This window comes from Glandiceps talaboti, chromosome 23 (genome assembly GCF_964340395.1).
Source record: "Glandiceps talaboti chromosome 23, keGlaTala1.1, whole genome shotgun sequence".
In the NCBI taxonomy this organism is placed as follows: domain Eukaryota; kingdom Metazoa; phylum Hemichordata; class Enteropneusta; family Spengelidae; genus Glandiceps; species Glandiceps talaboti.
In genome coordinates this window covers 4,604,718-4,618,538 of record NC_135571.1, presented here as the reverse complement: position 1 = coordinate 4,618,538, position 13,821 = coordinate 4,604,718, and the positions used below count along the sequence as shown (strand labels likewise).

At 36.5% G+C, this 13,821-nt stretch overlaps 1 protein-coding gene across 2 annotated transcripts; it reads left to right on the top strand.

Moving 5' to 3' along the window:
• The first annotated feature begins 1,076 nt into the window (after positions 1 to 1,076).
• Positions 1,077 to 13,071, top strand: LOC144453049 (carbohydrate sulfotransferase 11-like). 2 transcript variants are annotated; one of them, XM_078144321.1, is made up of 4 exons: positions 1,077 to 1,157; positions 3,628 to 3,841; positions 9,834 to 9,904; positions 12,057 to 13,071. In XM_078144321.1, exons 2-4 carry the CDS (start codon positions 3,670 to 3,672, stop codon positions 12,825 to 12,827), a joined length of 1,014 nt encoding a protein of 337 aa, XP_078000447.1. In that variant the 5' UTR covers positions 1,077 to 1,157; positions 3,628 to 3,669; the 3' UTR covers positions 12,828 to 13,071. The 2 variants fall into 2 exon arrangements, with proteins under 2 accessions (XP_078000447.1, XP_078000448.1); XM_078144322.1 differs by lacking the exon at positions 1,077 to 1,157 and adding an exon at positions 3,039 to 3,138.
• Positions 13,072 to 13,821: the final 750 nt, after the last annotated feature.

Here is a 13,821-nt window from a genome sequence, read left to right as displayed (position 1 = left end):
AAGTATTGTAGCTATTTATATATATTGCTGTGGGGACTCCGATGAAAACATGTTGGAGTTGCCGGAGAGCATATTTTAATTCCAGGACTAAACCAGCGTTCATTAAGTACTTGTACTAAGGCATGGTTTTCTTTCTGCATGGGTTGACGTCAATATGTTTCAATCTTTGTTTGGGCGTATTTCGCCCCACAGGAATGATCCAACGTGAGTGTGACAAAAATGGCAAATGCTCCCACACGAGGCCGGTCCTAATAGTAATGCAAATCACATTAGATATGTACGAACAGTGAAAAACATTGCTTGAATGTCTGGTAGGCATATCCTTGAATACACGCCGTATTTTCAATAAATCATTGATTCTAAGGAGACAGGCTAGAAGTGATCATCAATTCTCAAGGTAATATTTTTATATATGGACCATGTTGTACTATTCAGTCGGAGTAATCGTTTGGCGCATAGCCAAGAAAAGAAATCATAAGAGTACATATTAGGTGTTATTGTCCGGTATTATCGCCAGCATAGAATTCTAGAAAGTTGAATAATGTCAGATTTGCCTAACAACCAAGTTATTTAGATGTAAACAGTGGGAGGGGGAGAGAGAGAGAGAGAGAGAGAGAGAGAGAGAGAGAGAGAGAGAGAGAGAGAGAGAGAGAGAGAGACAGACAGACAGACAGACAGACAGACAGACATACATACATACATACATACATACAGAGACAGACAGACAGACAGACAGAGACACAGACAGACAGACAGACAGACAGACAGACAGACATACGCAGACAGACAGACAGACAGACACACGAAGACAGACAGACAGACAGACAGACAGACAGACAGACAGACAGACAGACAGACAGACAAGAGCAACCAAACACACACACACACACACACACACACACACACACACACACACACACACACACACACACACAGTGATGAAACGGCACCGCACGCTCACATACACTTTGCTATTGCTACGGAGGCAGCAGATGATAGTACCTTTATGGCCTCCATACATCACTTTACTGCGCATGACTCACTACGCATATAACCGGTACGTTGTTATTGTCAAGTATTATTTTCAGGATAGTAACACAGATGTGAATGTAATATGATGTACACCTGATCTGGATACAGCTGTAGTGAAGTCAGCGGTAAGACCTGTCTAAAATTAATCTGCCGATCATTTCCTTATCTCCAGTCCTTTATTCACCAAGTATGGACCACATTAGCCCATATGAAATGAGTTATAAAATCGCCAGATAATTTTCAATATGCGTGATCACAACAACAATAGGTTGCTAAATATACATATTTGTTGCCATTGAGAAGACTTCACCTGTCGCAGTTGAAAGTAACAAGAAGTGAAACACCAGTGAAGTACATACGTATTCTATAGCTAGTCAATAGATATATATGGACTGACAATGAAAACGAACATAGCGATGGCTCGCGATCGCGGCAGGAACGTCCATGATCCAATACACTGACCGATAACGCGATACGGGTCAGTTGCTACCCTAGCTGTTAGATCGATGCTAAGGTATACATATACAAGTTATGTTGTAAAGCGTACTTTTACCGTCTTTACTGCAAAATGGTACTCGTGTCAACTTTCTCTTTTAATACACCGTGGTTACTCGACTCCAGTACAAATTGACACAGACAAGTGTCGCCGGCCGGCATATCTTAATTCTTATTTGTAGTACGTGTTTGGAAAGTCAATGCATATGTGTATCTTACTATTAGCTATACTTTAAGTGCACTGATATGTGTGTGTAATTAGTCAGATGGAAGTGCTGTGCAATTATATATGTTATGATGATTGCGCGGAGTCAGCTTACATCCGTTTGCCATCCATGCATAAAAAAATAAATGATCACATTAGGCCAACAACAAAAAAGGAATTGTTTCTGGTCAAGACAGTTTGTCTAAAATGGTGCGACGACGCGATTTTTTATTTTTATTTTTAATCTATTTTTTAAATTCTCAACAAACCTGTCACTCAGTCTACTATTTATGGCAGTTATTGTTCTTTTCATTTAGTATTTTAGAGCAAGTGTGTATGTGGGGCAAACAGGGAATGTTAGTCGTTGTTTGTAAGCATTCTGCACTGAATCGAATTAAAAAATATTTGGTTCAACTGTTGAACTTTAGCCGAGTCTTCGCCATGGGCTTTCTGTGCCATTAATATTACAAAAAATGACAAATGATTTAGTATATTTTGTTTGAATCAATATTTGTATTTCAGTCACACAGCCTTCACGATAAGTTTATTTAAAACAATTTAACACCGGACATCTCCAGCTTGTTCATGATTGGCTCTGCAGTTATCTTCAGAGAGAGAGAGAGAGAGAGAGAGAGAGAGAGAGAGAGAGAGAGAGAGAGAGAGAGAGAGAGAGAGAGAGAGAGAGAGAGAGAGAGAGAGAGAGAGAGAGAGAGAGAGAGAGAGAGAGAGAGAGAGATGCAAGGGTTTTTAAGTGATGCGCACATACGCTGACTAGAAACATTTTTTTTTCTTTTTTTCTTTCTCTATTTTTTTTGCCGTAGGCATAATTTATTGAGTTATATGACATGTATCACAGCAATCATGGAATGTTAGTCGTTGTTTGTAAGCATATTGCACTGGATCGAATTAAAAATATTTTGTTCAACTGTTGAACATTAATCTTCGCCATGGCATGGGCTTTCTGTACTGCCATTAATGTTACAAGAAATGACAAATGATTTAGTATATTTTGTTTGAATCAATATTTGTATTTCAGTCACACAGCCTACACGATCAAGTTTATTTGACAATGTAAAAAATGTAATACCGGACATCTCCAATGTTGTTTTCGAGTCGTAATTGAATTAAAAAAATCGTGAATTTTGTTGGTGTGTCGCGCGAATGCTACGTTCGGAAATAATTTAGCGCGCTGTCATTGGTTGAAACGCGTCTAACGTAATCATATGGTAATTAATACAAAATATGTAAACATATGCAAATGAGTTCACGTACGTACGTGCATGTGCCAGCGAGCTGCCGACAGTGACAAGAGCCAAAGATGTGCCATTGTAATTTTTCACTGGATTTTGCCTGTATATTGACCATGTTGACTGTTCAGACGATTTTATGAGGATAAACTGCACACGGTAGGGCTTTCAGACAAAAAATATTTTCTCCCTGCAATTTTTCCCACGTTTCCGTAGTTTGTGCGCAGCCAGTACCGAAAGTGCACGAGGCCAACGTTCAAGTTCGGCGCCATCATTATATTTTTCACTGTATTTTGCCTTTAATATATTGACTGTTAAGACCAATTCTGAGGATAAACTGGACACGGTAGGACTTTCAGACAAAAATATCTTCTCACTGGGATCACCTTAATTTGTATTTTTTCATATTTCGACCACAGACAGGTTGCGAAGTTTGTAACGTTGCGCTTTCATTATGTCAAATTTTCACCGCGTGTTCGTTCAACGTTCTCCTTTTCCGACTTTTCGTTTTTCTTGACCATCCAATTCAGAAGTTTTTGTTCATACATATTGATTCAGTTTCATATACTAGTATACTGATTCAATTTCGATAGTTTTACTAAAAAATACACCATTTGACCACTTTCTGTATTTTGTGTTGTTTTTCAGATTCTGACGACAGTGTGCAGGTGACGTGACTTCACCCCGCTGATGATTTCATTTTTGGGGGCTGAATGCAAGCTGTACAGACATAGACACACAATGGTTGTTATGATATACAAAGCAAGGAACGCCGGTAGATTTTGTCTATTGGTAGCAATTGGTATGATGTTGGGTGGACTCATGATCATGTACATCCTGAGCTCGGAGTCAAGTCGTACAGGTGAGAAAAAAATACGGTCAATTCAGCCTTGTTTGTACATAATTACTACTGAAAATGTAAATTAATATGTTCTACACTTTTTAGCATTCCGTCTTTACTTTTAAATACTGCAACTGCATGTGTGTAATCTCTAGCCTTATGTGTAATGTACGTTGCACTCGCCACACGGGGGATGGGGTGGGGAGGGGAGCTGGAGTGGGGTCGAGACAGAACAAGTGACTTTGAGACAGCTATGGTATAAACATAGCACCACCAATGGATCGCATCACAGGTGTGATTTGGGGGGGGGGGATGCTGGCCTGAAATTTGGCAGTGAACGTTATTAGTGGTATGTACTTTTAAGATTTGTTTAGGACATGTAGATCCCATCAGTAATATGCAAATTAGGTCTAAGAATGTGAATATTTGGGTAAAAAATCTTTTAATTCCAAAACTACTGAAAAGTTTGGATTGATATTTAATGGGGATGGATTTAGGAATATGTAGATGACAAAACATAGCATGTAATGTCAAAAGCAATATGCAAATTGGTTGTAAAAATGTGTATTTTGGTCAAAAACTTGTATCTCAAAAAGTACTTGGTCGATGGGGGGAGGGGGGGGGGCGCTGAAATTTGGTGATATGTTTCTAGACATGTTATTCTCCAGATGTTGTTTAAAAATGTGGACACAATTGCAACAAGACCACGCCCCCAGCAACAGCAATATGATGATTTTTTTTACGCCTTATTAGAACTCTCCCCACCACTCCCCATGCTCCACGAAGTTGACAACTCCAACTTCGAAGTGATCTGAAAGTTAGCGAGATGCCCATAGGTTGAATTGTAGAACTTGATGTTCTTACCGAGAAGTTGGAAAGGTGTAGTGATTGTGGTTTAAAACTGACTCTTATAAACTGTGTATCGGAGACTAGACGTAAACTTTTGCTTGCCATTCAATTTTGCATAGTGGACGAATATGGTACTTGTACTAGTACTCTGATCTGATCTGAACACAGAGTACACAGTATGTAGCTAAAGTCCCATCAATAAAACCCTTAGTTAGCAGTAGGGAGTACAATGAAAAATTAAGATCCGTAATAGTTATATTTCAATATTAAACTGTTATCATCATAAGAAAGTGAAGTAAAATAAAATAAAAACTATTAAAATTGGTCCACCGTTTCAAAAGTTATTACACTATTACCGTGCTATAATTTGTCCGTTTTTAATTTTCAGAAACTTGAGTTGAAAATCTCTAAAAAGTGACAATTTCCCCATTTTACCAGAAGTTAACTTCTTAAAAACTGCATTCATATTCTCATGAAAAATTTACTGAATGAGTTTTACCCATTTAAACAATATTTACATGATTTTTAAAACATTTTCTTGTATTTTTCAATTTTAGGAAATCAAAAAATGCTAAATATTTCTTCTGACAAAATCTGAAAACTTTGATGACTGCTAACTTCAAAATAATCCACTCAATTGAGCTAAAATTTTCAACAAAGTTATTTTGTCACAATTCAAAAAATAAAATCAAAGATTATATTCAGATTATTTTGTCAAATTTTCAACACTGAAAATCATGAAGAGCCTTATGTTTTCATTATGTACAATGGCAGCTATATTGGTAGCCATATTGGGTTTTTAGGAATTTTCATAAACAAATTTTTCTGTTCATGTAGTTTGTTACTGATTCATACATTCAGCAAAGTGATGAAATAATTGTTTAAACATGTATATGTAAATTACATTTAAAAATTGAAAGTATCAAATAATTGGGTATTAAAAAGGGCCTGAAAATATAACTAAGCAAAATAAACATGATTTACTCAATATTAGTAGTACATTTAACCTTAATATAAAGTTAATAATGCAAGACTGAACAAGTTACAACCTGCTACAAACTGAAAAATTAGCAGGAATACCATGGAAACTATTGACCCTATAATTAATAATTTCAAACCTTTATTCATTACGTACATTTACATTTAGCACAACAGAGATGACTTGAGGGGTGGTACTAGCTATAGAAATATCTTTCCTTGAATGTATGGTAGGCCAAGTCTATATCGTCAACATTATTAATTTTCCAAGCTCTCAACAAAGGGTCTTTCGGTGCAGTGGTTACCTCCTTAAGAATGAATTTGCAGTCAATTTTGTCTCTGTCCTGTCTAGAGGGCCATTGAAATGAATTTTTACTTTTCCTTGGAGAAACTATACATCTGCTGTTTTATCTTCAGTGTCTATGTCTACAATCTGTCCCACATACCACTGTTCCCGAACTTCCTCATATGCTTACCAGAATGCATATTGCATATAGGCCAAAATGTATATCTGTTTGCTGTGTTGTCTTCCTTCCTTTTGTTTGCACCTGCTGACCTATAGCTCTGACATCTAATCATATTATTATTGATTTTAAGTTTTCCCGCACAGTTAATTTTGTTGATTTCCAACTTAGCCAACCTCTTGTTTGGCAAGTTAAATTGTAGTATTTGGATTCGGTAGTTGATTTGATCCTTGATTTTATTTAGTTGTTGACACCTTGTCAGTTGTGATACCATACTGTCAACTATGTCTTCTGTTGCCCACACTCCCCATTTTGTTTCTTTTACGATGTGTAAGTTGTGCTTTCATTTGCAGTTTTCTGTGTAACTGTTTGTTTTTTGTTTTGTTTTTTCTCTCTCTGCATATCTAGTCTCTGTTCTCGTATGAGTTTACTGTGCACAAATTCTGTACAGAAAAACAAATGAAATGAAATAGAAAGGAGAAAAAATTATTGCAAACAAAAGCAAGGCTACAATACAACATGCAAATTAGAATATTAATAAGCACTGTCTCTGCTTTCAGAGGTTTGTGTTATGTATTTATCAATTTTCCATTTATTTATTTAGTTTGAATTCATTTGAAAACTGGTGTTTTTACTGTGCGTCTTCACTGTGCCGGTAAAACAGTGTTCCAATCTTGTGTAGTGAGTACACGTTCACTTGTTGACTGTATCATGTGTGTATGCACTACAAATATGGTTTCTCATACCTTTGACTGTCTGGCATTCACTATTGTTTTAGCCTACATCTGAAGGAAAATGATCTGTAAAGGGACTGCTTTAGTTGTTGCAGTGCTCATATGGATTTATAAATTTATGACAGTCAGTTTACCTATTTTTTTCCGACCCAGCCAGTCAAGGAGAGCGATACAAGTTCAACGATCACTCTGTATTGAGCCTGGTATACACAGTGTGTGGACAAGTTTCGGTCAGGACTGAAAAAAGTCAGTAACTGTGGGCTATCAGGATTTAAACCTCTGGTTTTACCTCAGAAAGGCCAAATCCCAACAATAAAACCCTTAGTAACAGATGCAGAAAAAAACCAAATGTTGGCTATGGTTAATTTATGATGTTAAGTCTGCTGTAGGCAAAACAAGAACATATTTTTGTGCAACTTTGTATTAAAAGCGTATCATTGCAATGCAAGGACAATGATTTTGTTCAGACATGGATGATGGAATTAAATACATGTACATGTAGAACTAATATCCTTGTTTGCTTGGGTTTCTTTTGTTAACTTTGTAGTTTTAGTTTCCTTTGATCTATCACTTCTTTAAGTAGCAAGGCTTACCTAGAGCAAAGTACCGGTACATTAATCCTCTTTACTAGAAGGGGATATTTGCTTGTACACAAAACACTAATACTAGCTATGTCAGACACTTTTTTAAACCAATTTAAGGCCATTCAGAACTACTAGTGTCGTTGTGTCGTTTACGGCCATTTTGATCATTTTTAATCATGGCCTGGCTTGACGCTCACACACAAACTTTCGCAAAGACAGTTTGCTTGGAAAACTAAACTCATAAACAGAGGACTCGCTTGATCAAAATCAGTAACAAATACATAATTTTAGAAAAGAAACACTAAATTTCAACTCAGAGGTATCGCTTCTGGTCCAAAATTGACTTGAAAGTTTTAAATTGTCTCATCACAGCAGAAAATCAACAGGACGAGGATATGACCCATCACAAACTTAAAAGACCTTTCAGACAAGGGGTCATATGTTGAGATCGGGTGATCCAGTCCGTCTGAATTGCGGAATACATGAGGCATGCGAAAATATCCACTTTTTTAGCTCCATGTGCTGTTGAATAAATCACATTTTCAAGGGGCTTTTTCTTCTTTTCTTCTCATACCTACTCAAAAATACTTTGACAGTGAAAAGGAACTTTTAAATCTGAACAAACATGATGTTTTATTTATCAAAATCCGACCTCTCTGAATGGAGATATTATCTTCTCAATGTCTGTGTTTGCACAAACTAGCTGGCAGAAAATTTTTCGGTGCATCTGACATGGCTACTAATACTTAAGGTATACATTGTAGAAGTAAAGATTAAACGTACACGGCATGTCATAACGTATAAGAATATCTTCAATCATAGTTAGCCCACTTCTATATATTCTATGTGATGATTGCAACTGTAAAACATCTGACAGCATTGAAAATTAATATAAGCATGTTTAATACTCTTGTTAGATTAGTGTGCTGGGAGGTATCATTAGTGTTAAACGTAACGTTAAAGTGAAACTTGCTATTGAGATTTTAGTCTCATACATAATTCAATATCGGAGTTATTTTTAAAATTGTATATGAATATTTCATGGTTGCTATGGAAACAGTGATGACTGAGAATAGATTTAATAAATACAATACAACAGTTGCCTCTTCTTGGCCTCCATATATTATTGTTTGGTAGTTTGATGAAAATTATATGTGCTTAAATTATCAAAAATTAAATCTTTTTTTTTTCAAAGACAAAGCATAAAAAATATTTATGACAAGGTGCTAAAAATGTTGTAATTTAACATGTACACATGTACCAGTGACTACCTACACACGCATACTAGTGGTATTTACACTGCATTGTAATAATATGGCATACAGGTCCTGGGTCCGAGACTAGCGATTTTTTTTGGCGGACCACACAAATTTTACCTTGTCTGGTCCATTGGACCAGTACCTTACTGTTAATAACTATGTTAAAAAGTTGTCTGAATATACAGATTCATAAGTAAGATTTAATGTTTCACATTAGTGGGACCTTGGACCACTAATTCTTTCAGCACGACCACTGGATTTTTTAAGGCACTGGTCCGAGGACCACCAGTTCACAAAATGATTTGTTTACCCCTGGCTTAGCCCCATGGCCGTGAGACATGAGTGCAGTTGTAATGTACACAGGGTATTTGCACAAGTACTTGTAGTGTTCTCTGTGGCTGTACTTTCATGAGTGTAGTGAAATGGGGGTTCTGTACTTATTATTACGTATGTTTATCCGAAACAGCAAATTTCTGAAAAAATGACATTGTGAAATAGTGTGTTTTCTTGTACAACAAACGATCATGCATATCATTTGCATGTAGGTATGCAAAAATGTTTTTGGTATTGCACTGTAGTACAAATTATTAATACCACTAGTATGCATGCACAATGGTAATCTCTGGTACTGATACATATGTAAAGTCTAAAAAAAATTGTGTGGTTCCAATTACGCTCAATTTTAGAATAGATGGGGTAGGTATTTTTCTTCTTTTTTTTTCTTCGAGTGTCTAGTTCAGGTTTTCCATTGTTTATTTCTTCTTATCAGATGTACATCCATTACAGATTGGAAGAATAGTTTGATATTCAATTTGTCTTTTTCAGTTGATGTCAGTTTGAGCATCCACTATTTCTTGTAAAACTTCACAATTTTTATGATTTTATTATTTTTTTCTCGAATACATAAAAAAATAGAGTAGGGTCGGCAGTGAAAAGCTAGGTGGGGTTGGGTAACCTGAACCAATAAATTATTTTTTTTTTTAGGCCTAATAATATTTATAATTAGATTATTTGTCTGATTCTGCTGCAGTTTCACTGGCTTTATATTATGTATGAAAATATAGCCACAGAGAACACCACAAGCATTCCAGCAAATATTTTGACATCTTAATTTATGTAGTTTTATTTGTTTATTTTTTTGTCAGGTCATCCACCTGGTTCAAGAAAGAAACTGCCTCCAGACAGGAAAATTTCCTTGGATTCTGGTCAAGTGAAGGTGACTGAAATAACATCTATGTATTTAAGTTAACTTATTAACATGCCACCATAGACACCAAATTATACAAACATCAAAACATTGGCACCCACGTGTCTACGTACGTCTAGTTGTAGTATATGCTTCAGTGGTTAATCTCATTTAGGCAAAAAGTAACAAGAAATTGTGATCGTGCTATCATAAAGTGTAGAATATGCAGTTTTTCCTCTTGGTGTCTGCATGGTTGTATCAAACTGAACCAGTGAACACTAATGTGAAACTGCATGGTATATGCTATTGGGGTACTCATTCCTCCACATATTCAGATAATTCTCAGTAATACCAGAAGGTTTTGGGGAACAACATACATCCCAAATATATCTAAAATAAGTACAATTTCAGGATTGTTTTACCATATATTCGGATTCCAGCCTACAATCATAAGTCCTATATCTAAGGTTGGTAGGAGTAAGTCTTATCTGGGTTAGATAGATGTTAGTACTATCTGAGGTAGGTAGGTGTGAGTTCTCTCTGGGGTAGGTAAGTGTAAGTCCTATCTGGGTTATGTGTGTAAGTCCTGGCTGAGGTAGGTAGGTGTAAGTCCTATATAGGGTAGGTAGGTGTAAGCCCTATCTGGGTTAGGTGTATAAGTCCTAGCTGAGGTAGGTGGTGTATAAATCCTGGCTGAGGTAGGTAGGTGTAAGTCCTGTCTGAGGTAGGTAGGTGTAAGTCCTATCTCAGGTAGGTAGGTGTAAGTCCTATATAGGGTAGGTAGGTGTAAGTCATATCTGGGGTAGGTAGGTGTGAGTCCTATCTGGGGTAGGTAGGTGTAAGTCCTATCTGGGGTAGGTAGGTATAAGTCCTATCTGAGGTAGGTAGGTGTAAGTCCTATATAGAGTAGGTAGGTGTAAGTCATATCTGGGGTAGGTAGGTATAAGTCCTATCTGGGGTAGGTAGGTGTGAGTCCTATCTGGGGTAGGTAGGTGTAAGTCCTATCTGAGGTAGGTAGGTATAAGTCCTATCTGAGGTAGGTAGGTGTAAGTCCTATCTGGGGTAGGTAAGTGTAAGTCATATCTGGGGTAGGTAGGTGTAAGTCATATCTGAGGTAGGTAGGTGTAAGTCTTATCTGAGGTAAGTAGGTGTAAGTCCTATCTAAGGTAGGTAGGTGTAAGTCATATCTGAGGTAGGTAGGTGTAAGTCATATCTGGGGTAGGTAAGTGCAAGTCCTATCTGGGGTATGTAGGTGAAAGTCCTGGGTTTAGTCTAAAGTCAGAAATATTTCAGGATAGATTGGATTCTAGCTTATATTTATTACATTTCCTAAGTTTGGAAACATGTTGATTGTATTTTTCACAAAAATTTGGTAGGTAGGTAGGTGTAAGTCCTATCTGGGGTATATAGGTATAAGTCCTATCTGAGGTAGGTAAGTGTAAGTCCTATCTGAGGTAGGTAGGTGTGAGTCCTATCTGGGGTAGGTAGGTATAAGTCCTATCTGAGGTAGGTACCGATAGGTGTAAGTCCTATCTGAGGTAGGTAGGTGTAAGTCTTATCTGGGGTAGGTATGTGCAAGTCCTATCTGGGGTAGGTAAGTGTAAGTCCTGGGTTTAGTCTAAAGTCAGAAAAAATTCAGGATAGATTGGATTCTAGCTTATATGTATTACACTTCCTAAGTTTTGAAACATCAGTTGATTGTATTTTTCACAAAAAGACCAGCAACTCTTGTAATTTACTCTCAATTGATTGTATATTGAAAACTATGGTGGGAATATTATGTCATATACATCTCACAAAGTGGCCATATGGATGAGGATTGTGTATTTATTTTGGATTTTTAATGTATAAGACAGTTTTGTCATGGCTTCCTACTTGAAAAGTCAATGTCAAACAACATTGACAAAGTCTGTGTTTGTAACTCAATACATTGGGAAAAAGCTAACAAATGTGTAAAAAGTTTGATATTGTACGTACAATAACAAAGATTTTTACACATTTATTAATCTTTTGCAATTTATTGAGTTACATGTACATGTTGTTTCACATTGATTTTTCAAGTAGGAAGCCATGAAAATTGTTTTATGAATTAAAAATCCAAAATAAATACCCAATCCTCATCCATATGGCCACTTTAATAAAACAAAGTCTAAGACAAATATTTGTCTGTTGTGTTCTACAGGAACACGCGTATTTATTGGTCACAGAAGAGAACTATAGAAAGAGAAATGGATTAGTGCAAGAATCCTGTAAAAAGTTAGAAGGCAGTCTTCCCGACCTGCCAACCCCGCCAATGCCGAGTCATTTTCTCGTTGATGATGCATACAAGATTATCTACTTTTGGGTTCCAAAAGTTGCGAGTGGAAACTGGAAGAGTACGCTATGTCATCTCAAAGAGTCCTACAGTAATGGACAATGGACACCAAATTTTCATAACAAAAATTTGGGAATCCCATCATTACAGGAATACCCTGACGAAGAGAGAAAGAAGCGTATGAACAGTTATTTCAAGTATGTGTTCGTTCGACATCCATTTGAAAGACTTTTATCGGCCTATCGCGGGCGTTTTGAGGCAAAAGGGCGTTATAAATCGCGGGGAATGGATGATTTTTCAAGTTTCGGCAAATTTGTGGATTATTTAACAGAAATGTACACAAATAAGGAAGTTTTTAACATTCACTGGCGGCCACAGACTGATCTTTGTAAACCGTGCGAGATTACATACGATTTTATAGGACATTTCGAAACATTACAAGAGGACGTGAATTTCCTTTTCAAACATTTGAATTTCACCGGAACTGGTTTTCATAGTAAGGTTACGTATGCAACGGGGAGTTCAGACCCACTAGTTATGCAGAAATATTACTCTAATCTTACGCGATCCCAGATAGATAATCTTTATCGTATCTATGCACATGATTTTGATTTGTTCGGTTACACCAAAAATTACTAATTGGTAAAATCAGTTTTTCTCTGTCAACTTTTGTTTTGTGTGTCTTGAGGAAAATTCATATTTCTTGCTGCCTAAAATATTACCAGTTCTATTAGGCCTAACAAAAAAAATTGTTTTGTTCCGGTTATCCAACCCCATCTTGTTTTTCAGTGCTGACCCCAAACTTTTTTTAAAAAACATATTTGAGACAAAAAAATAAAATCACAAAAATTGTGAAGTCTCACAACAAATAGTGGAGGTGGAAACTGACATCAACTTAAAAAGACAATATAAAACTGTTCTTCCATTCTGTAATGGCTCTACATTATTTAAAAGAGACAATATGGAAAACATACATGTAATTACCGCAAGAAGATATTCACACATGAAAATTTTTTACCTACCTCACCTATTCTACAATTCAGTGTAATCGGAACCACACAATTTTTTTTTGTTTTTTTACATGATGTAGTTGTATCATGCATGTATGGTATAACCATGTGCTATGTGCAAATTACATCAGTTGTGAGCAAAGCTGTACTCAGCTAAACAGATCCAGTCATCATCATATACTCACTGTCACATCCGTATCGCCTCCACTGTAATCCAGTTGAGGACAGAGCCCTCACATCCATGTAGTATTCCAACCAGGTAAGCCTTGCCGCACCCAAAGATCAATTGCACAAAATGTTGAACTATTATTTTCTCCAAAGATAAACAAAATATTGTTTTCTAATGTATGTTAACACTCAATAGGTATATGATAACACCTTTATAGACCAGATATAGGTTTTGTGTGTGATCACATGATTATGTGTGTGATGATCACATGATTATGCATGTGATGATCACATGACTAGAACCAACTCAGAGAATTGAGTTATATGATGTATGCATAATTACCAATATTCAATTAGGGTTGAATGTCACTGCAGGATATCAATCTATTTCTAAGTCTGACTAAAAATCCACCAGTAAAATGCACGGTTTGGTTGGGAAGGGGCTAGAGCCAAAA

Excerpts from the sequence above, each read along its gene's own strand:
- LOC144453049 (XM_078144321.1), top strand. The coding sequence starts at position 3,670 with ATGATTTCATTTTTGGGGGCTGAATGCAAGCTGTACAGACATAGACAC. Across the intron at positions 3,842-9,833 it reads CTCGGAGTCAAGTCGTACAG|GTCATCCACCTGGTTCAAGA; the intron begins GTGAGAAAAAAA and ends TTTTTTTGTCAG. Across the intron at positions 9,905-12,056 it reads TGGATTCTGGTCAAGTGAAG|GAACACGCGTATTTATTGGT; the intron begins GTGACTGAAATA and ends TGTGTTCTACAG.